We start from the raw sequence: 27,043 nt of genomic DNA, 5'->3' as shown, positions 1-27,043 counted from the left end.
CACTTTCTGGAATGTCCGTATTTCGGAATAATTCGGATAACGGATATTCGGATACGGGATACTCGACCTGTACTGCTTCTTACCAATCGGGTTGACTTCTCTTATGCTTTGACCAATCAGAGTGAAGTCACTCTGTCAGTTTAAAATGACAGCATCAAATTCTGCCAATTATTGTGATTGAACAGTACTACAGAATTGTATGTGTTTACATTTTTTTAGCTATGCTAATGATAGTGGATATCCTAAAGACAAGGTCCCCACTGGAATTAAGTGAGCAACAAAGTGGAAAATAAGAAACTGTGTGGGGCAGTTTTTTTATTGCAACAAACGTTTTCTGCCCCAATATGTGTGCCACCTAAACTATTACCTGCTGCAAAGCCGAAGAGGAAAACCAGGTAGACAAACAGGAAGCGAAGCATGTCACGCAATATTGTCTGAAATAAAAGATTTTTTTAGTTCAGGTAATTCAAGTATGACTGTTTATAAAATTGGCCACACAAGTGCATAGCCAAATCGCAGACACATAATGACATTGGCAGACCTTGGGATTTGAACAACCATGTTGTCACTTTAAGTTCCATTATGGACTACATACAAACATTAATGATTAGGCCAACCTAATTTACATTGTCACCAGTTGAATGTGATCTGCTTAGGAATTCTTTTCTATGGCGAACAAGGTAGGATGTAAATGGAAAAGGGATACAACACTGTTCCCTTGCTTTCAATCCCATCTGTATATATTAAATACTGCATCAATGGCCTCTGAAGTGGACTATTAGTGCGTGCTGCTAGAAAGCTCTGCATCTGTAAAAGTGTGATTGCTTTAAAATATGTTCTGCAAATCAGCAGTAATCTTTGTACGCTTTCCCAATTCAAATCCATGTCTGATAAAAAACAGTGAAAAAGCACTTTGTGGTGTCATGAAACTATGAGCAGAGCAGGAGAGTGATTGCCTGAACCCCAGTAAAGTTGGGATACATAGCCCAATAGCGGTATGGTCAAGGCCCCTTTAAAAAAAATGTGAGGGTTCAGGGGCGATCGCTAACCCCCATGCAGGCAGAGGAGACTGCCCTTTCAAAAGACCTGGGCCCAGGTAATTAGTGTCCATGGCTGCCTCAGAAGGGGACTGTGGGGACTCTGGTCCCGGGTCCTGACAGAAAGTGGGCCAAGGACTGGGGTTTATAAAGTATACAGATGGAGCAGCTTCCATCGGAGCTGCTCCTGGCGATCGAAACGCCAACCGACAGTCGGCACCAGGAGCCGGAAGCCGACAGAGCTTTCCGCTGCCAGCCGTCGCCTCCCCACCGCTGCCTTTTGCCCCCCCCCCCCCTCTAACCCTGCCCATCTCCCTGAAGCGGAGACGGTCAGGGACTCTGCTACCCGCCACCCATCAGATGGAGCGCCTCTCCGCTGGCTGAGAGGTACTCCATCTGTATGTGTCATAAACATAGTTTGTCATAAACAAAGTTCACGTTTCCCTTGAAGCAATGTAGAGGTTGAGTGGTGCGCCAGTGCTACAGACAGAGGTCTTACCAGTATTTCAAGGTGTTCGAGAAAGGGAAAGGGGGCCCTGTCTGTTTTGTCAGTCCCAGGCCCCACAATTTCTGATGGCAGCCTAGTTAGTGTCCCGGGCCCCCCTCCTCTAAGTGCCCCTTAACACAAGTTTATACGGTATGCACTCAAGATCCTCATACGGGATGCGGTCAGAATACTGACAGCAAAATTGTGTTGGACAGAATCCAAACAGTTCCCAAAGGTAAGTACTGGGGTTAGGCATTAAAAGGAGGGTTAGGCTGTAGGATGGGGGGGGGGGGATTTAGGGATAGGCTGTAAATAGCAATGGTCCTTGCCGGGGGTTAATGCTCATTGTCATGGGGTTAATGGTCCTTGCCAGGGGTTATTGCTCATTGCTTTCACTAGTGTGAAAGCAAAAAGCATGGCCTTTATGGTATATAAGCAATCAGAGAGGAATCAGTAACAGGAAAAAAGAAGTAATAATGTCAATGTTAAATCAACAGTTCTGGAGGTTATATCTATATTAGAAAGAAGAGTAACTAAAATGGTGCATGGTCTACATCACATGTATAGTTTTTATCAGAGAAGAGGAAGGGGGGACAGGATTAAAAACAAATATACCAAGGGTTTCAAAAAGCAACAGGAGGGAGACATTATTTAAAGGAAGAGAAGTATTAAAACACGGGGACAAGCACTTACACTGGTTGGAGGTAGGATCAAGGGAAATGTAAGGAAAAATTACTTCATAGAAAGGGAGATGGATATGTGGAATAGCCTCCCATCAGAAGTGGTAGATGCTAAAACAGTAGAGCAATTTAAACATGGTTGGGATAGGCATAAAACTATCCTTACTAAGAACCAAGGATCAAAAAGGGCAGATTAGATGGGCAAAGTGGTTCTTCCCTGCCGTTAAATTCTATGTTTCTATATTTTTAGGTTACTGGAGTATGATAGGAGAGGCGCTGCTTCACCTGCCTCACCAAACATCATTGGGGTTTAGGCTGTGAAAGAGGAAGGTTAGGGTTAAACTGTGGGATGAGTGGATTAATATTAGGACTAGGGGTAGACAGGGGCACTTTAAAAAAGGAGGAAACCAGTGTGCGGCCTTCTCTGTTCGTGCCCCCTCCTCTCTTCCAGCAGCAGCACAGCGCAATAGAGTCTGAGTTCTAGAGGGCTCAGACTCTTACTCTACTGTGCATGCACAGATCTCCAGAAAATAGACATAGCAGACATTTATCCACTGATTTCGGCAGCTCTGCTGCTATCACTGCAGGTCTCTGAAAGAGTATTTAAAAAATGGGTGAGTTCTGGGACCCCCTGGGTCTCATGGGCCCATGTGTACTGCACATACTGCACCTATTATAAAAGTGCTCGGGATAGGGTTAAAATATTTATCCATTGGGATTCTGTCCATCTGCTGTCAGTCATGACTGTCATGGTCTCAACAAACAGGAGTGTGTACCCAACCCATTGGTGCCAACTGGCTGCGCTGTCCTTACTCCACTATTCTTAATCCCCTCCCACATATAGGGGTCCCGCATGACTTTTTAATAGAATATTGGAAACTTTCATACTGTGGGCCAGATGCACTAAGCTTCAAAAGTGATAAAATGGAGAGTGATAAACAACCAACCAATCAGCTCCTGCCTGCCATGTCACAGACTGTGTTTGAAAAATGTCAGACAGGAGCTGATTGGTTGCTTGTTTATCACTCTCCATTTTATCACTTTTGAAGCTTAGTGCATCTGGCCCGAAATCACTAAACACATCTACTGTAATTTACCAAGCAATATCCTAGATAAGTAGAAAGCAAACGCAATATTGTTTGCATATAAAGACAATTAAGCTGTTATCAGTGTGACCTAATAAATCATATTATTTTTACACAACTGGATGGAATACAACAAGGTGATACATTTGGAACAAGGTGATACATTTCATCACCTTAAAGTAAAACCAAGGAATGAGATAATCCTATATTGACATCAGTCTTCATCTTTCAAGTTACAGAGCTGCTGACGTGACATAATGTTTATTAGGTACTTGTTTCCTAGAACGGCCACAATCGTGAGTGATCGTGGCTCTTAATTAAGGGACACGATCCTCACGATGTGGCCGATTTTTTACACTTTTTTCACTTTGATTGACAGAAATCGGGTCAATCGGTCGGTCGCGACCAATTAAAATCGGCCGCGATGCCACCGACCGATTGACCCGATTTTTCCATAGACTTCAATGTTAAAAAATCTTTTAACATTGAAATCGGGAGGATCTTGTCGGTCTTGTGCCATTATAATGGCACAAGATGAGATGGACTTGATTAAGTCCATCTCACATAGGGAAAAATGTTAAAAAAGGTGAAATGGGCCAATATGACCCATTTCACATTTTTTATGTGCCCGCCATGACCCCACGATAGACGTCAACCCGAAGCGTGGCGAGCGCAGCGAGCCCGCGAGGGGCGGCGGTGCGCGTCCTCCGACCTTTTCATTCCCCTACTATCCACTAGGGCGTGGAGTGAGAATAGAATAGTGTGGCGAGCGCAGCGAGCCACCGAGCCCGAAGCGTGGCGAGCGCAGCGAGCCCCGCGAGGGGACGCGTATACCTGTGAAGTTAGACGCGTCCCCTCGCGGGGCTCGCTGCGCTCGCCACGCTTCGGGCTCGGTGGCTCGCTGCGCTCGCCACACTATTCTATTCTCACTCCACGCCCTAGTGGATAGTAGGGGAATGAAAAGGTCGGAGGACGCGCACCGCCGCCCCTCGCGGGCTCGCTGCGCTCGCCACGCTTCGGGTTGACGTCTATCGTGGGGTCTAGCCCACTTAGTAACATTTGTGGGGGCAATTGAAAATAATCAGGTGAAAAAAAAAAAAAATCGGGTGAAAAATCGGTCGATCGGATCGGTCGCATCGTATGCGACCAAATCGCATGCGATGCGATCGATCCGATTTTTTATCTTACGACCACAACGATCTAAATCGTTGTGGCCGTTCTAGGAAACAAGTACCGTTTATTATTAGACTATATTTATGTTTTAAGCTGTTACTTTGTTTTGTTTTGTACCAGATACAACTTAATGGTAATGTATGCAGTGTTCATCCCTAGCAAACTGTCAGTGATTATACAGCTACCAACTTAGTGCTGCAGGCAATGGAAAGTGTTGCAGCCAATGTATTAGAACCTGGAACATTAGGCAGGGAACATCATTTACTGTACCTGCCAGGATATGCGGGAGCGAGGTACCGTACAGGCTAAAGAGGATGGCAGCAGGGGACCCATGCTGGACATTAAGCTCAATTATGCTGCTTTCAGACCGCATAACTGGCTTTGACCCTGTATTTGAAAACGTTTCCAAAAACGGGTCTGCCAGATAAAACCCCTTTCACACCGCAGCTCTTAAACGGTATATTACCGTTTAAGTGCCGATTTTTTGACACTGGCAGACCCGTTTTTGGAAACTTTCCAAATACAGGGTCAAAGCCAGTGCAGCCTTCAGCCCTCCCCTCCGTGCAGCTCCCCCCTCCCCCCCGCGCGTGTGTCGACACCCCCCCGCGCACGTGTCGACCTACCCCCGTGCAGCCGGTACCTCCGTTGTGGATCCCGGCACTGCAGTTCTGTATGGTCGAAAGCACTTATGAAAAAAAGTGTCTTTCAGAAAATGGCTGCCCCATAGGAAAACCTGTTTAAAAAAACTGTCTTTCGTATGGGGGCAGCCATTTTCCAAAAGTCAAAAGTGTCTTTCAGAAAATGGCTGCCCCATAGGAAAACCTGTTTAAAAAAACTGTCTTTCGTATGGGGGCAGCCATTTTCCAAAAGTCACTTTTCTTATAAGAAAAGTGACTTTTGGAAAATGGCTGCCCCCATACGAAAGACAGTTTTTTTAAACAGGTTTTCCTATGGGGCAGCCATTTTCTGAAAGACACTTTTTTTCATAAGTGCTTTCGACCATACAGAACTGCAGTGCCGGGATCCACAACGGAGGTACCGGCTGCACGGGGGTAGGTCGACACTGGGGGGCGTCGACACGCGCGGGGGGGTGTCGACACGCGCGCGGGGGGGCGCGGGGCGGCTCCAGTGCTGTGAATATTTAATGAGCGCTCATTAAATATTCACTGTGCTGAATTTAGGACCCAGCTCATTGGCTGGGTCCTAAATACCGTTTCAGAACCCAATTTTGAGCCTAAAATACCAGTTCTGAAACGGGTAGGACCCTGCATTTTAACCGGTTAGAAAAAACGGTATTTTCTAACCGGTTAAGTGGTCCTGCACCTTTCAGACCGCACAGATTAACGTTTTAAAACGGTAAAAAAACGGCAATATACCGTTTACAAAGTGCGGTCTGAAAGGGGCATAAGAGCTATCCTCATACCAGCTCCATTCCCTGCACCCTCAATAGTTAAACCACTGGTGGCAGGGGCCCATTAAAGGAATTGTGGTGAAACCTTTCAGGGGTTATGTGTGGCCTGTGGCTATACTTTTCCTAATGGGGCCTACACACGGGGCGGTTTGAGGGCATTTTCTAAGCGATCTGACTTAATTTGTCTAGATCGCTTAATAAATTCCCCTACATCATAGGAGCCATTGCGATAGCGTTGTGTGGCTCGCGCGGAACTATACCTCGGCAATTAAGATCCAGCATGCTGGAGAAATCTAGTTAGATCACCAGTCAGGGCCAGTGTTCTCACATTGCTCTGCAGCGCGGTGTGCTGAGCATTGCTCTGCAGCGCGGTGTGCTGAGCATTGCTCTGCAGCGCGGTGTGCTGAGCAATCTATCTGACCGATCTAGCATCACTCAGCCCAGCGTTTTATGGATGTCCTCATAAAAATAGTAGGCGTTCCCCTGCAGATGTGGGCGTGGTGGGTAGGACAGCAGGCGCTAGAAAAGTCAGTTCAGGCTGACTTTTCTTAGCCAAGGCAGGAGAGATCATCCAATGGTGAGCGACCATCGAATGATTTCTAGTCCTTGTGGTCACATGGGGCATGTTAGAGAGGGGGTTCGCACGCGGGGGGGGGGGGGGGGGTGGCAGGTCTGAATCAGGCCCTATGTGCATCAGCTGATAGAATGACATTGGATTTATTGTAATCAGTACACTGATAACAATGAAAGTACATTAATGAAAGAGAAGAAACTATTTAGAACTGACCTTCTGAATCATGACACTGTAAATTCCGGTCTGCTGGAAACCACGGGTGTAGTATAACGTATTCACCCAGCCAATCACCAACGCAAACACCATTAAAGCCACATAGGTTTCACTTCCTGCAAAGTAGACGACAAAACTGCACAGCAGCATGACTGCATGGAGCAAGCTGCGAAAAAAGAAACATTGTATATCGTTTTAGAGATGATGATGATGATGATGAAGATACCCCGCTATCTTTAAAAAAAGTTCCTGCTATTGATGTTAGGCTCTCTTAAGTCACTTCATGCAGAATGTTAAAATGTTTAGAAAAAGTGTCTTCAAAATCACTTTCTTATCCCTCCGTAGTATAGAATATGATGTGTGATGCACATGTATAGTTTTATCCAACACTTTACTTCTATTTATTTAAGACTAAAGTGCACCTTGGTGAATTTGGGCTGTATGACATTATTTTATGTTTTATTTTTATAAATTTTCAGCAAAGCATATGGGTCTTGTAAGTGGTCCAGCAGAGGATAATTCATCTGCATATTTGCAGATGACTGCTATTAGTTAGCCGCCGCCCAGAAGGAGTGAAAACTTTCCCTTTGTAAATCTACGTGCAAATTTCAAAAACCTCGATATCCGTTATTCACTGCAAATCCGTGCGCAATTCACTTTCCAACTAATGATTTTCCCAGTCTGTGCAAATGTGAGAAAGTCTGACCCTACCACAACTCTTCTACAGATGTAGGGCCGGATGCACTAAACTTCAAAAGTGATAAAATGGAGAGTGATAAACAACCAGCCAATCAGTTCCTACCTGCAATGTCACAGTTTGTGCAAAATGTCAGGAGCTGATTGGTTGGTTGTTAATCACTCTCCATTTTATCACTTTTGAAGCTTAGTGCATCTGGCTCATAGGCTGATCAAGGCTGGTGCTAAAGACACATACTGTATCCTCCCCTAAACCCCAAGCCATGCCTGCATTTTTTATGACTCAGGGGGCATCAGATACTAGGATCTTATCTTGCCTGTCTAACCTAACCATAGTGCTTGGCAAAGGATTATAATACATTGGGAGTAAATGTTTAAAACTTACAAAAGGACTTCAAAGTAGCCATCTATCATTAGGAGTTGTAGAGAAGGACGTCTCTTCCAAAAGTATACTACCTGTGAGCAGAAAAGGTTGATTCAAATTCTTGACCATGATAAAATGACTGCTATCATTGTTGTACAGTATGTAAGGTTGTGCCTACTACAGTACCTCTGCCGCACTACAGTATGTGTTCTTACAGAAATATAACAATTTAAGCCTTGCTTAGGGTATACATCCTGTGTAATACAATCTGCACTGAAGCCTAATTGGAGCAATAATGCAAGCAGCAATGAATGAAGAGGAAATAATGCCTCCTTACATCATACTTGCCTACTTTTGAAAAGCAAAATGAGGGAGATTTTAGATGCTAGCAAAATGCGCAGAGAGCAGCGTTGTGCACCATTGAAGGGGTGTGTCATGTTTCAAAGGGCGTGTCTAGTGACACATATGGGCGTATCTATGCTGTTAATAGGATATTTATCATGGTGCTGTGTCTATTCAACTGTGGCCTCATTCTGTCTCCCCCATGCCAGGTCTCGGTTAACGTGTCTGTTCCTAAATAATATTGGGGAGCTGCCCCTATTTGGAGACCTGAATCAGCCACTTGAGTGATACTCCCTCGTAGAGGGACTGCCATCAGGCACCTCTTTATTACAAATGTGTGGTGCCACCCTCACTGATGAATCCCTACCACCTACAGAAAGCAATCAAGCCACAGGGATTCACATATACACAGGGAGATATATATATATCTCCAGTGGTGGAGGGAGGATCAATAAGAAGCAGGCTTAGTTGGTGGGGGAGAGAGGTACGCTGCTTACAGTCACAGTTATGCCTATACTTACTGCAGCTGCCGCACTGACACTTGTGCTTCCAGCCTCCAGTCCTGGTGCTAGGGTGTATGGAGCCCCCCTGCAAACTACAAAATTACGCTTTCCTATAAAAGGGTGTATAATGTAAATAGCATGAGTATTTTTTATGTAAATAATGTGCCCAGTAGCAGCAGTGCCGTAACAAAACATTTTGGTGCCCTGTACCAGAAAATCAATTGGTGCCCCCACACACACACTTAAAACAGGGGCAGTGCGAAAAATTTAGGATGTGGCTTCGTATGGATGTGGCATGGCCATATAATAGTACCAATTCACACCACACAGTCTGTTTTTCACATTATACCACATAGTAATGTCACTGACGCATTGCGCCAGCTAGCGCTCCTTAGGCAAACTGCGCAATAAAGAGCCCTTTAAACACACTGCACAGGAGTATGAACACTGTAATGCCTATAACACATTGTCACACACCATAATGTCTATTACACATTGTTACACACCATAATGCCTATTACACATAGTCACACACACCATACTGCCTATTACACATTATGCAGCACACCTTAATACCCATTACACAGTATGCCACACACCATAAGGTCCATTACATACAATACCACATGCCATATTGCCCAATACACATTATGTCACATAAGTGCGCTTAGGTACACGATCGTTGGCAGGAGTTACATTCTCCGTGCCAGGGGGTTAGATGCTCCTTGCCACCTGGGGGTTGTTACATGCTCATTGCCACAGGGATTACAAGCTTGTTGTCCAGGTGGGATAACCTGCTCATTGTCCACTCATCATGCGAGTGCTTCCGGAATCTGCACTTCTGGGTAGCAATATATCCCTTACAGATGCTAGAGTTGCAGGAAGACCTATAGCGTATGTCTCCTCTATGGTGGCAGACATTTTTGGAGTTTGGTCTCTGTCTGTAGAGACTCTGAGACCCTGAAGTGCAGCTACCTGCCTGCTTACACCAGCTTCTGATTTATTTGCTTCATTTAAACAGCAGGCATCAGAAGGCGGGGATCTAGCAGGGGATAGCCGGCAGAAGGGAGCGCCTCTCTGACTTGGCGACAACTCAATGCACTTACCTGGGAAGTAACTAGAACTCTGTGGGCCCCATAAATTGTGTTCACATTACACACCCCTTCTGTGCCAATGCACAGTACACACGACACCATGCCAAATTACATTATACACCCCCACCTTGCCCCCAAATTAGATTATTCACCCACCGTGCCCCCAAATTACATTATACACCCCACAATGCCCTTAAAAAGCATCATATGCCCCAAGTTTTATCATATTTGTGCCCCAGCTCATTAGGCTGCTATTTCAAGGACAGTATGAATGTACTTCAGCCAGGCGACTGTGTGACTACATCCCAGGGAGTCGGACCAGTGTCTAAAAATGAGAAGGGAGTGCAGCTACAGGCCTGCCACTTGAAGTTGAGTGCTCGGTGGCTCCTTCCACATTCCTCTAGTCTGGCCTGGCCGCTAGTAGTGTCCACAGCCAGTGCAGCACCATTGCCGACTGCTAGTAGTGACAGCTTGGAAAGGCCAGTGCAGCACCAATGCAGACTGCTAGTAGTGACAGCTTGGAAAGGCCAGTGCAGCACCATTGCCGACTGCTAGTAGTGACAGCTTGGAAAGGCCGGTGCAGCGGCGTCATAAGCCAGCGCTGCTCTGCACTGTGCTGTTAAGCCCTCCGTTCTGTTAAATCCAGGTGGCACGTCCGTAACCAGGAGGAGGGAGATCTGAGCCGGCCATTGACCCACCGTATACCTAGTTCCTGGCAGCTAAACACTTTCTATGTGACTGTGTGCAGGGGGAGCGGAGGGCCCCTGGAGGCAGCCAGGGCCCCACAGCAGCAGCACCCCCTGCATCCTCAGTAGTTACGCCACTGGCACTTACCGAGTTCTGGTGACTCTATATGTATAATGCCCTCAGTAGCATCACCACTAACACATAATGCCTGCAGTAGCAGCAGCGCTTGCATGCATATTGCCCCCAGTAGTAGTGCTGCTTCCACGGATAATCCCCACAGTACCAGGCTCCATAATGCCAGCCTCCAGTAGCAGCACCATTTACACGTGTAATGCCCCCACTAGAAACCCAGCTTACACCTACTGTAAAATGCCCCCCAGTACACTGCTACTATACATAATGGCCCCACACCCACAGTAACCACTCACTGTTTCTGCCTCCACTTACCCAAGACGCTCGCTGACCCTGTGGAATACATATCTGCAGTGCAGACTGCTTCTGTGTAGCTCCGCCCCCTTTGTTCCGTTTAGCCACGCCCCTATGGTCCGTGTAGCTCCGCCCATTTTCGGGACCCACTGTGCTCTCAAAAACATGGTGCTGTCAAAGGGGCATGATAGGGCTCTTCTAGCTGCCGCTGCCTGTCACTCTGTGACGGCCGGGGCATCAGCAGCCAACATGAGCAACCAGTCTGAGATTCGGAACACATAGCAGCCGGCTCTCGCTGCCCGAGTCCACTGCTCCTGCACCACACGGGTTCACCAGACAGCGCTACACCCTCACAGCCCCGCGGTGGCCATCATAATGACGGCTGGACGTCGCGCATTTAGGGCGGCCCTGCCCCCGCAATGACGCGTTCGCGCATGCGCAGTCACGTTTTTTCGGCAAAGGGGATTAAAAACCGGGAGGACCCAAGGGATTTGCGGGGGGCCGGGAGAATGATTGACAAAGCGGGAGACTCCCGCTAAATGCGGGAGGGTAGGCAAGTATGCCTTACATTATTCATTTACTTAATAAAGAAGAAGAATGTGGAACAATAGTTTTATTATTACAGAATAAAACTTGCTGTTAGAATGCACTCAGGTTATTGCTCATTGAGACTAGGGATGCCAATCCTGGTGCATTTTTTGCTCAATCCCAGGATTCCTGGGATTGGCATCCCCAAAAAAAAAACACCTCCATCCCCTAAATTTACTTACTTGGGGGAGAGCAACAGGCGGAAGCGTTGCGGGCCTTGCAGTGGAGCCGCAAGGAGAAGGCAGGCAAGAGGGTGTTACATGCACCGGGAGCAGTTGCCTGGAGGCAGTCCATTGGTATGTTGTGCAGTCGGGAGCACTAGACAGAAGGCGGATCGTTCCGGCAGCGGAGGTGTGGCCTGCGCAGCTTGACCTATGACCAAGTCATGCCGCGCAGGCTGCACACGGGAGTTGAGAACAACCGGGCAACATCTGAGCGAGTGCTCAGACGCTACCCAGCATTAGATTGCGCATATGCAGTCTAAACCCGAAATCCCGGGATTGTATACTCCAATCTCCTGGTATTGAAATCCCGGAGATTTTGGGGCCAAATCCCAGGATTGGCCACCCTAATTGAGACTAATAAGACTATCCTTAATTGCAAATTATTTAACTGTTGTTACTTACATTTACAGAACCTTTAGTTCTACTCTCACTTATCCGTGTAATACAATGCTATCATGTTATATTTTTATTAATTTTGAATTATTATTATCATTATTATTATTATTATTATTATTATTATTACTACATGTTTTTTTTTTGTATCTAGTATTAGTGTAGTGGAATAAGATACATATTAAAATTAGAAAAACTATGCAAAGAATAGTGAGAAAGTAAGAACTATTAGGAAGCCAAAAGCCAGTCATGGTAATAGTCACTGAAATAACCATAACCCATCATTAATACAAAAACACATACCTGACATAGTAAGATATAAATTCCCCCAAGTATGACGATGACTTCTCCAAGTACACGTGCATTGTCCTTGGTTGTCCCTTCCAATGGGAATGGTGGCTAAAAAAAATATAAACATTATTATCTATTAGAACCAAACTCTAACAGATGCCTCCTACACATGGGGCAATTTCAGGGCATTTTTTAAGCAATCTAACTAGATCACTTAGAAAATGCCTCAACATTGCTCTGTGTGTAGGGGCCAAAGCGATAGCAATGCATGGCCTTGCACGTTGCTATTGCCCGGCGATTAATATCTATCATTCTGGATAAATCTAGTTAATCCCCAGCAGGGGACAGTGTTCTCACTGGAGAACACTGGCCCTGACAGATCGCTCAGTACAGCGCTGGCACATCTCTGATCTCCACAGCGCATCTCTGATCTAGCATCACTCAGAACGCTCAGCAAATCTCCCAGCTTGTAGGCCCCTTTACATATTATGCAGTTCTTATAACAATTTCTGGCTCTTGGTATTGGTTTATTTACAAGGGCTGCAGCATGATGATAGTACACCCTCAGTCAGTCCAGTGTCCTCACACACACACACATACACACACACATGTTAGGTCATGACCTGACAAGGATGAGCTCATCCTTAGGATGATTCTTCCATTGGCTCTCTAGTTTGCAGCATGCCATTCCATGTACACTGCAAGCATTGGCATTAATATACAGTGACAGAGCCATCCCTTAGGACTTGGATGGCTGCACCGCCCAGTTTATTACATGTATATGATTATTCTAATACTGTGCTAGTTCCTGGCACTGGGAAGGTGATGATTACAGATATAACTGTGGCCTCTGGCTCTAGTCAGCTGCTGATCACAGTTCCTGGTTCAGCTGATGAATACAAGGGCTTTGCCAGATTATATATCCACATGATTACAGGCACTGTGCTTCTGCACATTGTTGATCTAGATGTGTGCTCTGGCCAATGATCATGTTGGAAGATGAAATTCCAGCTCCGCTTACTACTCCGAGGCCAGCCGGCTTTGGATCCCTAACAGATCACTTGTTTCAGGTCACCCAGCAGGTGCACTGTGTATCACCAAATGTCACATTTTAAAAACCCACAAGTGACTAGGAAAACATTAACCACTTAAGTGGTATGCCCGGAGATTTCTCGGGCTCAGCTGCGCTGCCGCAGCGGGCTGTCCCGGAAAATCTCCGGGCATTCCACTAAAATGAAGGTGTGCGCCAGTGGTGTCCAGGTGTGCACCACTGGCGCATCACCTTTCCGGGCACCCCCTCCCCCCCCCCCAGTGGCCACTCTGATTGCCCCCTCGACACCCTTCACCTCTCAGCTCCGGCGATTGTACGTTGGAGCTCCGGATATCCCCTGCCCGCCCGCCGCCATTAGTTGTAGTGATTGACAGGCGGCAGGCTCGAGGATGCTCGGGGGGACTCGGGAGAGTTCAGGCACCCGAGTCCTCCCGAGCAGCCGCGAAACATCCCCAAGCCTGCCGCTGTGTGATCACACTGACAGGCGGCAGGGGGAAGCGGAAGCAGGGAAGCTAGCTCCGGCGTACTAACGCCGGAGCCGAGGTGAAGGGGGGGGGGGAGGGAGCGGCGCCCTGCTTCCCACTATCTGTGGTGGGTTTTGCTGGGACAGGACAAACCTGCCCCAGCAGGTTTGTCCTGCCCCAGCAAAACCCACCACTCAAGGGGTTAAAGGTGCCCATACAAGCTGTGATTATTGCATGCGTTTTGTACTTTTAAAGTACAAAACGCATCGCATGTGCGATAATCGCACCATGTACCTGCGGGGATGCTATGCGCGTCCCCGCAGGTACAATATTGTAAAGCACAAAAAGTATCTGCAGGCAGCACTTTTTGTGCTTCATTGCATCGCATTGCATCAGTACAGGAGTACATGCGATGTAATGCAATGCGATGTTCATTAGTACCTATTAACTTTTTTTTAAAAAGTGTCTAAAATCGCATCTCATCTCATCACATCGCACCCGCAAAGTACAGTACATTGCATTGCATCCCCCTACAAGTGCCACGGCACAAATAAAGGACAAAACGCACAGCACACATATCGGTGCATGTATGGGCACCTTGCTGACGTAGTTTGGGAATCACTGGTGTAAATTCCCTTGTGACACTGGTCACGAAGCACTGCTACCAGCTCCTCTACATCTCATAATAAGCTTTTGATCATTTTGAGAACCAAGTCCATATGTTCCCTAATCCAGCCCTGCTAGTACCTGTACACCATGGCCCTTATTCCCATCTGATCGCAGTACAAATTTGTTCTCAAAATGGGCAAAACCATGTGCACTGCAGATGGGGCAGATGTAACAGGTGCAGAGAGAGTTAGATTTGGGCGGGTATGTTGAAACTGAAATCTAAATTGCAGCGTAAAAATAATGCAGCCAGTATTTACCCTGCACAGAAACAAAATAAGTCACCCAAATGTAACTCTCTCTATGCATATTGCATCTGCCCCACCTTCAGTGCACACGGTTTTGCCCATTTTGAGAACAAATTTGTACTGCGATCAGATATGAATAAGTGCCTATAAGAGGCCCTATGTGACTGAGATGCCCTTAGACGTGTAGTGTACTCTAATTTTTTCATAATTTTGCATCTTATTTGCATCTTATTGTATCTGAATTATACGCACATTGTGAATAAGACTTGGCCACCAAGGGGGAAGAAAGAAAGAAAGAAAGAAAGAAAGATAGATAGATAGATAGATAGATAGATAGATAGATAGATAGATAGATAGATAGATAGATAGATCAAGGTACATATATCAGTAACTTGGAGCCCGCTATAAAAGAGCAGGTATACTTATTGTATTTTTTTTGTTTTTAGATAATACACACCTGCCCTGTCAGAGGTCTGTTATATGCTGTCACTGTGAATATGACCAGATAGATAACATACAGCAAGAACTTCAGATAGAAAATCTTCCCAGCAAAGGAGTCCCACTTCTCCTGCAGCAAATGGTTTATGGGTTCCAGCACTACCATGTTATGCCGATTCTGCAGAGGACGATCAGACAGACCAAGATGTTAGACAGAGACCCAGGGCAAAGTGCAACACACTCCCATTTCATGCCTTGCATATTGTTGCACTGAGAATGATTGTAAGGACGGTTTGGTAGGTCAATCGCACAGGACAGTAATCTCAATTTTTGAATACTTTAAAGAGGAGGGCCCCCCGTTTGGTGTGTGGATGGGTATTAGTATGATGACCGGGGTGTGCTACCACTGGACAAGTTAATTACGTAGAAGTTTGGAAAGAACAGGTTTGTCACGATAGTGGTGCACCGTAATAATTGGACGATTTAAAAAGTAACTTTTAATAGTTTATTACATAAAAAAGCTGCGAAAATATGACACACTACATATAACATATAACAAAGACAAGTGCAAGATAGTGCAAGTTAAAAACTTGGGCTCATGCGGCGTCCCTTGGTGCTTATATTCCAAATATTTTTATTGGATCACTACGTCTCTTCCCTGCGTGTCGGCTGTGTAGCCTGTTTCCACTCGGGGGACGTGTTACATTCAATAATGATTCCCTGTCTGTGAGTTTAGTCTGTATTGGTTTGAACAGTTACCATATGTAGTAGCTACAAAGATGTGTTGCATTGTCTGCTAAGGTTAAATAGCAGGATGCAGCGTGGGCCACGAGATTTATGCAGTTATTGAGTTGCATATATGCATGATGATACTAAGGATGTTTCACAGTGTGTAGCGTACGGGTCCTAGTGACGGACCGACACAGTGGTTTCAAGATTGATATCCGGGCAGTAGGCGACAATTGCCTCATGTGTACTGCTCCGTTTTCAAATAAATTAGAGCAACGGTTACTGCATAACTGATGAATTCAATTGTTGTATGGCCTCCAATATAGGCAGATTTGAACACTGGGTGCATATATCGGTTGCGGTATATAGCTGTAACCCCGTACCCGCTGCACAGGGATTGCGGGTAACTCCCTGTCAATCCCATGTACGGCTGACCGGGGTGGCTTGAGCCTCGCTGAAAATACCTTATGTGTGCCAGCAGTGTGATTAAGCAACCAGTGGGGCAGAACGTGCTGCTATACCCTCATGCGTGCTATATCAGGTAATGCAGGTAAACCCTGTGGTTAGCTTGCACGGCTAGAGAGGGTAGCTAGGGTACGTTCAAAGCCTTTGCTGCATCAATACTGCGACCAAACATACATAAACAATTTAATAATTTAAGCTAAACATTAGAGTCCTTAAAAGGACTGGAAATCAGACAGACAGGGATATGGAAGGCTGAGGGAGCGACCGCACGGCTGTGTCTTTTGACCGCCACCATCCTGCATGGCAGAATAATATCATATGTATCCTCTAAGTCTACACATCTTTCCTCACCTTCCATATCAGAAAGCTGGAGAGAAGGAGGCGGCAGTGTTGGCTTACTGCAGGATATCAGGAGAGTCTATACTGTCCAGCAGGATACACAACACATTTACTGGGCAAAATGTAATGATGATCACGATCAACCTGGGTTGTTATGCTAGACATTAAATTCTGTGCATACACACTGAACAATATCAGTAAACGTTATCATCAATGATGTCACCTGACCCCCCCCTGACGACATGCTTGTTTGACTTTATACTGTAGACAACCTTGGCCATACTGGACAGATGACAAAGGGTGGTTGTTAGCGATATACAGGAGCGCACAATGTAATGATATTGAGCATACACACTAAATTATTTTTTAACAGATATCACTCAGAAGAGCCAAAACGAGTGATTTCTTTTAAAAAGTCATCTAGTGTGTATGGGGCTTAAGGCTTAACTTCCACATGTAAATTAGCATTTATTGTAAAGTACTGTACATGTTACACGTCTAATATAGTGGATGATAAGGACATAAGCACAGCGTGGATTTATACTTACATAGGCTCTACTCTTGAATACAATTGTTTCCAGAACTGAATCATGTTCATATGTATCCACAGATGACATGTCATACAGGGAAGTATGCACTGGGCCATATGTCCATTCTGTAAACTTCCGGGAAAGATGTCTGTACTCCGGGTCTGTTATTTCCCGCCGAAGGATGTGTTTAAACAGCTAGGATAGACAAATGTAATATTTAAAAAGATCAGAATGCCCAACCTGGCACTATAGATTTTGTGTTAAAAGATTGAGGGGGGAAATAAATCAAAACTTGAAGAGAGAATGATTAATTAGCAACCAATCAGCTTCTGTGAATTTTAACCTGTAAAATGACAGAAGCTGATAGTTTAGCACTTTATCTCTCATCTTTATTTCTATCTAACCTTTGATAAATCTCCCCGAGTTAGTCATATTGGGGTGATTCTGAGTCAGACGCAGCATGGATTCAAAACTTCTTCTGCGTCTTTGTTCTAACACTGTTTTATTTTCCTATTGTGATGACCACTGGCTGCAGCTTTAATCTATCTTGGTGAGTACTTGGATGTACCATTAGTGCACCATCGAAACTTCACCAGACCTATGGATAGTGCAGTTTCTCCATTTGAACATGGCCTCAAGTGTGTTTGGCAAACCAACCCCCTGTTATCTCCCACTGAATCATGTTCTGCATAGGAAGTGGAAATCACATACCTCCCAACCATCCGCTAATTGGATGCTGCCCCACTGTACCACCTTCGGGGATGAACAGTTGGGGGAGCCGGTTATCACCACTGCTCTGCAAAGCGTCCGGTAATCACTGAATCTAAAAGAGCAGGGATGATGAGCTGGGGACTGCCCAGCTGCTCAGGGAGTGCTGGGCATGCCCCAAAATGATGATGGCTGGGGTTGCGCTGCAAGGCCACAACCTTCAGTGTGCTGCTCCGCCCTTCCACCGAGGCTCCACCCCCTTTCCGACCAGTGATTCGCCTGCGGCGCAGCAGATCCTGCTTTATACCCTCCAAAAGTTGCAAGGTATGCAACCATAGTGTGACTTGGGACACAATCACAGACTTGATACAATGTCCGTTTCATCCACCTTTAAATCAGGCCCATTACATTGGCTGTTTCAATAACCATAAATTTATCAAGGACAAGTAAAATCCTTGAGGCACGACGTACTTGTGTCTGATACCTCAATTAACATAGATTCAGTTACAAGCTAAAGGTTATACAACACACTTTCTGAATAAATTGAAAGTACACTGACGCAATAACATTCATATAATATTACCGAAAACTGAGCATTTCTCAGTCGGACACTTGTATCTAGAATGTCCTGAATTTCAAATACTTTGAGTAAGTCATTACATTATAGACATGTTGCAATTGTCCTTCAGGGTTCAAATGAAAACATTAAAATTAGCTAGACATTACCGAACTGTCATTGATGTACCCTCTTACACTTTTCAAGGATTTATAAAATGATTAACGTACAATGACTAGTACACCGTTCTATAATTATCATAAATCAACATTCAGTAGTTCCAGTGAGCAAACACAAGCAATTCCCAATAATGTTTACATCCAGTCACAAGATATTTCGACCTACACTAAATGGAAGAGAGGTGACCTTAAATTGCATTGCTCAAATTGGTCACGATTTACTAAAGGACAAAAGGACTTTGTCTTTTGTCATCTATACAGAATAGTTTATTTCCAGGGGCATAACACTTTGGGGATGATTAAGGTTGGCTTGCATAGCCCATTTGGTTTTCTAATGACAAAACCATGTGCACTGCTGGTAGGGCTGATGTAATCAGAAGCAGAATCAGCTTTATTTGCCAGGTATACTTGCGTATACTGTACTAGGAATTTGTTTTCGGTTTGCTGTGCAGCAGCCAGCCAGGTGGGTAACAAGTAAACTATGGGCTGTATCGTCCAGTCCCTTTTGACCTTTTTACCCTGTTGAACTTTTTCACTGCTGACCAGTTGTATAACGTGACATTATTGAATGTCAGTCTACCACTGGTCAACTCTATGATTCACACCCAATTTATCTGTATCTATGTTTAACTTCATTGCAAATAACTGGCACCAATCTCCACATATAACTTTTATAGTAGAGATCAGTCTATTGTGTATCGAAATCTATCTGTATATATATAAAAATCGATGTGTGTATGTGTGTATTTTCCCTATGGACTCCAAAACGGCGTGACCGTGAAATTTTCAGGCAATCTTCAGATTATTTTTAATACATTGGAACCACACGGAATGCCACCGCACGTATTAACATTGAAGGTTGGATCACCGGTTATGCTTATTCGCAACTAAAGTTGTGCAACGGAACCAGATTGACCATCGGCACTGTACCTATAGATATCTGCTAAAACTTCGTCACATGACCGCCCCCATCCATCCACCAGAAGTCATCTGGCTATAGATAATTAGTGGGTCGGGTCGCTAGTCATACATACATACATACATACATACTGACTTGGCTGCCCCTGGTTAGCACGTAGGGGGCATGGCTAGAATGAAGGCGGGCTGTTTGGGGGCTTGGTGGCACAACTGCGTCCTCCTGACTCTATCCCCCACCATACAGTGGTGAGAAAACAGTCATTGTATGATTTGATATAGCCCGATTTGCATCATCGTGTCTCCTTAGACTGCCAAATTGTGCTCTGTTGTTTGGGATGCGGAGACTTTCCCGCCTTTCCAGGGGGGCCGAAAGTCACCAGATTTTTGAGAGCCTCGCGGGCGTTCCAGGAGGGTGAGCAAGTATGATCTTAATTGTGTGTGCCACTTTCATTTTCAGTTGATGATGATAATAAACTGTTTTTGATCCAGTGATGGAATTTCTCTTATGTTTTTAGCCAGTGCCCTCCATTCTTGCTGTTTACATTTTATCTAAAAAATATTATAGGTTTTGGGAGGAATTATGTGGCATCTATCCACTTTAGGTAATGGATCAACTCACCAACCTGTGTCTGTGGACATAGTATTGGATGATGATCCTGAAGTAAAAATGTAATTACAGCTTTGTTTTGACCTACCTCAGTTTTTCCTGTTTTTGCTGCCAGTTTCAAAGGAGTTAGGCCTTCCCAGTTAGCGAGCTCCTCCAGTTTCAGCTGTGGATTGATCTTCACTGATTTCTTTAAAATATAATCATACATTTCAGTGATGATCTCGGTATTCTCCTCTGTGTCATCAGCCACTAAGACCAGAGCATGTAAAACTGTGTTCCCATGACTGTCCCTGGCAGCCAAGTCAGCATTCCGATATGGGTTATTAAGAAGATAGTTGACAATATTTGTCTGGTTAGTGCAAGCAGCAAGAGATAGAGGGAGTTCTCCTGTAATGAGAATAGTTTTATGAGTTCACATTTTACAGATGAGCAAGAGATGTAGGGCCAGATGCACTAAGCTTCAAAAGTGATAAAATGGACAGTGATAAATAACCAACCAATCAGCTCCTGCATGACATTTTTCAAACACAGTCTGTGACATGGCAGGTAGGAGCTGATTGGCTGTTTATCACTCTCCATTTTATCACTTTTGAAGCTTAGTGCATCTGGGCCCATGTGTGCAACATGAAGCCAATCAGAATAGGGGGCAGTCTAGTTAGAATGAAAAGGAATTGTTTGAGAAATGTTCAGAATGCCAGCACTTTACTCCCAACATCATCACCCATTTTTCCTTGAGATAAAGGATATCAGGAAGATGTCAGGGTACTAGAATACTTTGTGATGTGTACAGTGATATATTGTTTAGTTGCTGAGGACTGAATTGCACCATTTCATTCAACTTTATTTGTTTACTTTTGAATCAGTCTATATGAAGAAACACAAATGCCATCAAGTCACTTTATTTACTGGAATATTATTGTGTATTAATAATGCAACTGGTCATTAATTTGATTGGCAGCATACAGGCTCCATGTTTTCGGAATCTTACCAAAGTAGAAACTAACTCCTTTTTTTTGCTTCTGGAAAAACACTCCATCAGCTTTGGCATGCACGTCAGCTTTGTTCTCCATCAGAAGCTTGACTAGGTCGAAATTCCTCTTCTCTATGGCAATGTGAAGTGCAGCTTGACCTGTGGAAGACAGGGAAAGATGCAGTAACTTGCTACAACAACAGCTGTAAAGATAAAAGATAAAATGTTGTTATTTACGAAGCAAAGGAAATTTGTACATTTTGTAATACCTAAGAATTCATCATAAATGATTAAGACAACAGCATATCAAAAAGTGACCATTTTCGCTATGGCAGTCTGGGAGTTGCGAGTTGCACCAGGATACTGCTGTGGCTGCAATGCCAGATCTACACTGCAAGGTAAGCAGGAGTCAACATTTTGGTGTCGTTCCTCAGCCGGAGACCACCAGGGGCGGCCCACACCACCATTGTGACACCACTGTAGGAAAATTATTGTCTGCTTCTGCTTGTAGCACACTAGCAGTGGGCACCAATATTTTAACACTGTTTAGAGATTGGCTAAAATGACCACCATTTTCACTTGTAAAGCTGTCTGCTCTTTTTAAAATTGCCCACAATGCAGTTCAATATAGTTCTGCAAATGTGCAAAAGTGTTCCTCCAAGCTGGATTTACTCTTACCTGTAATTTAGGCTATTTTGGTTTGGGTTAGGGATTAGTTGAGCCATCTATACAAAACCACGAGGTCGATACAGTATATAAGCTGTCTGGCAACATCAACATTGAGAATGTTGACAATTGAAAGATAGACCTCCTGCCCTTGTCCATGTTCATGCCATGTCAATACTCTGGTGTCGACACTATAAATATCAACAATCTGACTTTTTTCTTTATACACCACCTTTTTCTGTTCTGTCTGTTTCGACCATTCTCCACATTCTCCTATGACGTGATTCTCAAATAAAGATGATCTAGAGCTCGTAGATGTCATAAACCAGTGATGGCTAACCTTGACACTCCAGCTGTTGTTGAACTACACATCCCATCATGCCCTGCATCAGTTTTAGCATGGCCAAATAGTAAAACTGTATCAGGGCATGCTGGGATGTGTAGTTCAACAACAGCTGGAGTGTCAAGGTTAGCCCTCACTGTCATAAACAGACAGTGGAGACATCATAAATGAAAAATATATTTTTTTTTAAAATCTATTTCCAAATGAAGACATTTGAATGTACTATCATTTGGCTGGTCATTTTAAACTTTCTTGGTATCTTTAAATACTGTATCAGAGCTGGTGCTAATGTGTTTATGGACAAAGTGCTCCTTGGTTGCATTAATAATAAATATCACAGCCTACATTCTTTTTTCTATATTTTTCCCAAGGGGCAATTTAAGTAGACGTACTGAAGGAAAAGAACATCTAATAGGTTGAATACTTTTATTTTGTGTGCGGAAAAGAGAATTGTATTCAACATCAGTCATTTGGCCAAATTCATGTCTCAGCAGTCATCTAATGGTACTCTTATTTACTTCTGCAACCTTATTTATGATGTGTCTGGGACAATTTATCACATGCTCCTTTGAGATGATATGAATACAGGATGGACATAGCATTTTTTAAAAGTGAGTGTCCTAGCCGTTCTGCCGCCTGAAGCAGCTCACCCACCTCAATATTGACTATCGACTATTTCAGTGTGATATATATATATATATCTATATATATATACCATATATACTCGAGTATAAGCCTACTTTTTCAGAACATTTTTTATGCTGAAAAAGCCGCCCCTCGGCTTATACTCGAGTGAGGGTCCCACTTGAGTCAATAAGTTTTCCCAGGTTTTTTTTGTTGTAAAATTAGGTGCCTCGGCTTATATTCGGGTCGACTTATACTCGAGTATATACGGTATATACTTTCTGCGAGCTGGCACTCCTGGTATAAGCAGTCAGTGGCCCTGGTGCCTTTATCCGAATGAATAAATCACAAGTGGGTCCCGGGGGATGACCAAAGAAACGGCACTCACGGGTCTTGATAATGCAGGTTTTAATGAACAACGTTTCGGGGGTCCACAGCCCCCGTCGTCAGGTAACAGTACTGTTACCTGACGACGGGGGCTGTGGACCCCCCGAAACGTTGTTCATTAAAACCTGCATTATCAAGACCCGTAAGTGCCGTTTCTTTGGTCATCCCCCGGGACCCACTTGTGATTTTTATATATATATATATATAAAGTACAAGTGGGGCAGCACATCCAAACACCAAAAGTAAGTGCTCCGGTGCCAAGCTGGAAGATACCGCGGTATCCAAAGATAAGAGTGTAGACAAGCGGCACCCGGAGGCTGTTTCAATAAATCAAAGCAGTCAAAGCTGGATCAAACGTTTTCGAAGTTTAATTACTTCGTCATCCTGATGACGAAGTAATTAAACTTCGAAAACGTTTGATCCAGCTTTGACTGCTTTGATTTATTGAAACAGCCTCCGGGTGCCGCTTGTCTACACTCTTATATATATATATATATATATAGCTGAGTACACTCTACAAAGACAAAGTGGCTCCAAATTGCCGGCATACTGTCCGAGCAGCGAATTAGGTAAGCTACTGTATACAAAGTTTCCAAATGGCCACTTGATATGTCAGGACACACAACCCAACTTGGTGGGCATTCGAATTTGCCCACCCAGTGGCCTGTACACACAACCAGACATGCCAATAGATCTGCAAGATACTGTATAATGGGCAGAGTTTGTGCTGCAGGGCCAACCTGATATATTTGTAAATTATGTACTCCATAGACATATGGGGTGTACTCACCCATTGATGAACTACAGCTACAGGTGAAACTTAAAAAATTAGAATATCGTGCAAAAGTTCATTTATTTCAGTAATTCAACTTAAAGGGTGAAACAAATATATTATATACAGTAGACTCTTTTCATGCAAAGTGAGATATTTCAAGCCTTTATTTGTTATAATTTCAATGGTTACGGCTTACAGGTTATGAAAACCCCAAATCCGAAATGTCATAAAATTAGAATATTACATGAAATCAATAAAAAACAACAACAATAATTAATTTAAATACAGAAATATCAGCCCTTTGAAAATTATAGTCATGCATATATACTCCAGTACTTGGTTTGGGCCCCTTTTGCATGAATTACTGTCTCAATGCGGCGTGGCAGTGATACTGCTGAGGTGTTATGGAAGACCAGGATGCTTCAATAGTGGTCTTCAGCTACTCTGCGTTGTTCGGTCTCATGTCTCTCATCTTTCTCTATGGGATTCAGGTCAGGCAAGTTTGCTGGCCAATCCAGCACAGTAATATATCACAGTAAATATAACAAGGGTTTTAACAAGGTACAGGTGGGAGACATTCTTCACAGGAAGAGGAGCAACATAACAGGAGGACATGCACTGAAACTAGAGGGAGGAAGATTCAGGGGAAATGTGAGGAAGAATTACTTCACGGAAAGGGAAAGTGGATAACCTACCATCAGAGGTGGTAGAGGCAAATACAGTAGGATATGCTTGGGATAGGCATATCAATATCCTTACAAAGCAATAAGGATCAAATATAGTTTGAGGGATTCGGTATGAAATCCCGACGGTCAAAATCCCGACAGGGTCGAAATCCCGAATGGGTCATAATACCGACAAGGACAAAATCCCGACAAGGACAAAATCCTGACATTTAAAATCCCGACAGGGTCAAAATACCGACATATAGAATGTACAGGTGAAACAGTCAACATGACTTTCCGTTGACAGGCAGCGAGGTCGACATGGGTTTTTTCACTGTTTTTTTACCACACACAGTTGGAGGTGATCCGCAGCCCCTCGCATAGCTCGCTTCGCTCGCAATGCTTCGGGCACACTATTTTATTCTCCCACCACGCCCTAGTGGATGGTAGGGCATGAAATACCGCCTGTCGGCACATGTCGGGTCAAAAAACAGTGAAAAAACCCATGTCGACCTTGCAACCTGTCGACGGAAAGTCATGTTGACTGTTTCACCTGTAAATTCTATATGTCAGTATTTTGACCCTGTCGGGATTTTAAATGTCGGTGTTTTGTCCTTGTTGGGATTTTAAATGTCGGGATTTTGTCCTTGTCAGGATTTTGTTCTTGTTTTGACCGTCGGGATTTTGACTGCATCCCAGTTTGAGGTAACATGTTTAAAAAAGGGGCAGACTAGATGGGCCAAATGGTTCTTATCTGCCGTCAAATTCTATGTTTCTATGTAATCCCATGGTCATTGAACCAGGATTTGGTACTTTCGGCAGTGTGGGCAGGTGCCAAATCCTGCTGGAAAATTATGAAGGTATCCGTGTCCCCTCGCGGGGCTCGCTGCGCTCGCCACGCTTCGGGCTCGGTGGCTCGCTGCGCTCGCCACACTTTCTATTCTCAACTCCACGCCGACGTGGATAGTGGGGGTATGAAAAAGTCGTAGGACTCGTACCGCCGCCCCTCGCGGGCTCGCTGCGCTCGCCACGCTTCGGGTTCGCGTTGATAGTGGGGGTGGTACAGCCTCAAAAATGACATTTGGGGGCCATTGAACATGTTTGATACTAATTTCAATGCATTTGGATGCATTTCTGTTAAAAATCGCATGCGATGCGATCGCATGCGATGCGATCGCATGCGATGCGATCGCATGCGATGCAATTTTTTTCCTATACGATGGACATCGTGGGAGCCGTGATTGTACACAAGTACCCCTAATTCATTTCTACATTTTCATGTGTTGACCTTTTGTCTGTTGAGCAATAGTGGTTGACCTACTGACGCTCAACCAAATTACTATTGACCCCCCCTTAGGATTCCATATGTAAAGTTTCTGCTTACCATCTCAGGGGTGGAAATTCAGAAGTAATGGGCGTCCACGGCACTTATGCCAAGTCGGCAAAAAAACTCAAATAGCTCCCATGGACGCCAATTTACGGGTGTCCAAAAAACAACTGATGGTAAGTTTTTCATCTTAAATAGTAGAGTTATAAAGATAATAGACTAGAATAAACTTTTTTTTATAATAGTTGAAGCTTTTAAAAAAAATGCAAACAATAGAACTGTGAAAAACATGTCAAGTCCATAATTGTTCCCTGCATATAAAACATTAACAAGAGATTATCATTGATCATAAACCATTGCCTACTGCTCCTATCCTGTCCTAGAACATCCTGGGAGAAAGCAGCAAATAAATTCCCAAATGACCTAGTACAATAAAATCCACTAAGAGGTAACACAGTCATTTACAGATTTAAAGGATTATCTACTGGGTTTTTTTCACATCCACCAAAGCACAAATTACATCAGCAAATGTTAATTGTCATAAGTGTTTTGTGCCTGAAGTCCATTAACTCTGAAGTCTTGGAAGTAATGCTTTCAAATGTATTACTGCAAGAAATGCTGCTTATCTGGTCCTCTGTGGAATTGATTTTCATCTATTGATCTACTGTATGATTTTAAAGGGAAAGTTTCACTGGACTTTATATATAAGTTGAAGAAGATGATCACTGTAAGTTATTTAGGTTTCGTACCTGTGCACAGGGTCGGCAACAGAAATCTTGGGGCCCAGTACATGGGTATCTCTGCCCCCCAGAGCACACCCAGATTTTATTTACATTGAATGGGTTTTTATTATTAGCTAAAAACTGATAATTAATATTTACTATGCAATATAATAGGTCAGATAGGAGGGCGCAGCATGTGACCAGACCGAGAGGGGGTACTGGATTGGGGTCCATGTAATTGTCCTCCCAGGACCTTTATAAACCCTTGCTAGGGCTGCACCATTGCAGCCATACTTACAACCCCTAAACCCCTCAGAGCCTTAGGGCCCTTCACAAGGTTGGGGTCCGGTACGAGTGTCCCCTTTGACCCCCCCCTGTCGCCTGCCCTGCCGGTGCAA

General features: G+C 44.3%; 1 protein-coding gene across 2 annotated transcripts in view; it reads right to left on the bottom strand.

The window, feature by feature from the left end:
* The window catches only part of LOC146059828 (transient receptor potential cation channel subfamily V member 1-like), a 61,320-nt gene that overhangs the window by 8,028 nt on the left and 26,249 nt on the right, over window positions 1–27,043 (bottom strand). For both annotated transcript variants that reach the window (XM_083172401.1, XM_083172402.1), the window contains exons 5-12: window positions 21,155–21,295; window positions 20,255–20,553; window positions 17,217–17,393; window positions 15,155–15,313; window positions 12,281–12,376; window positions 7,742–7,812; window positions 6,661–6,826; window positions 368–434 (exon numbers count right to left, since the gene is read on the bottom strand). In XM_083172401.1, the coding sequence (XP_083028527.1) occupies window positions 368–434; window positions 6,661–6,826; window positions 7,742–7,812; window positions 12,281–12,376; window positions 15,155–15,313; window positions 17,217–17,393; window positions 20,255–20,553; window positions 21,155–21,295 (1,176 nt within the window). The remainder of the gene's footprint in view (window positions 1–367; window positions 435–6,660; window positions 6,827–7,741; window positions 7,813–12,280; window positions 12,377–15,154; window positions 15,314–17,216; window positions 17,394–20,254; window positions 20,554–21,154; window positions 21,296–27,043) is intronic.

Source organism: Crinia signifera, chromosome 2 (assembly GCF_055691185.1).
Source record: "Crinia signifera chromosome 2, ASM5569118v1, whole genome shotgun sequence".
NCBI lineage: Eukaryota > Metazoa > Chordata > Amphibia > Anura > Myobatrachidae > Crinia > Crinia signifera.
The sequence above is the reverse complement of the archived record's forward strand: the minus strand, read 5'-3'. Positions and strand labels throughout refer to the sequence as shown.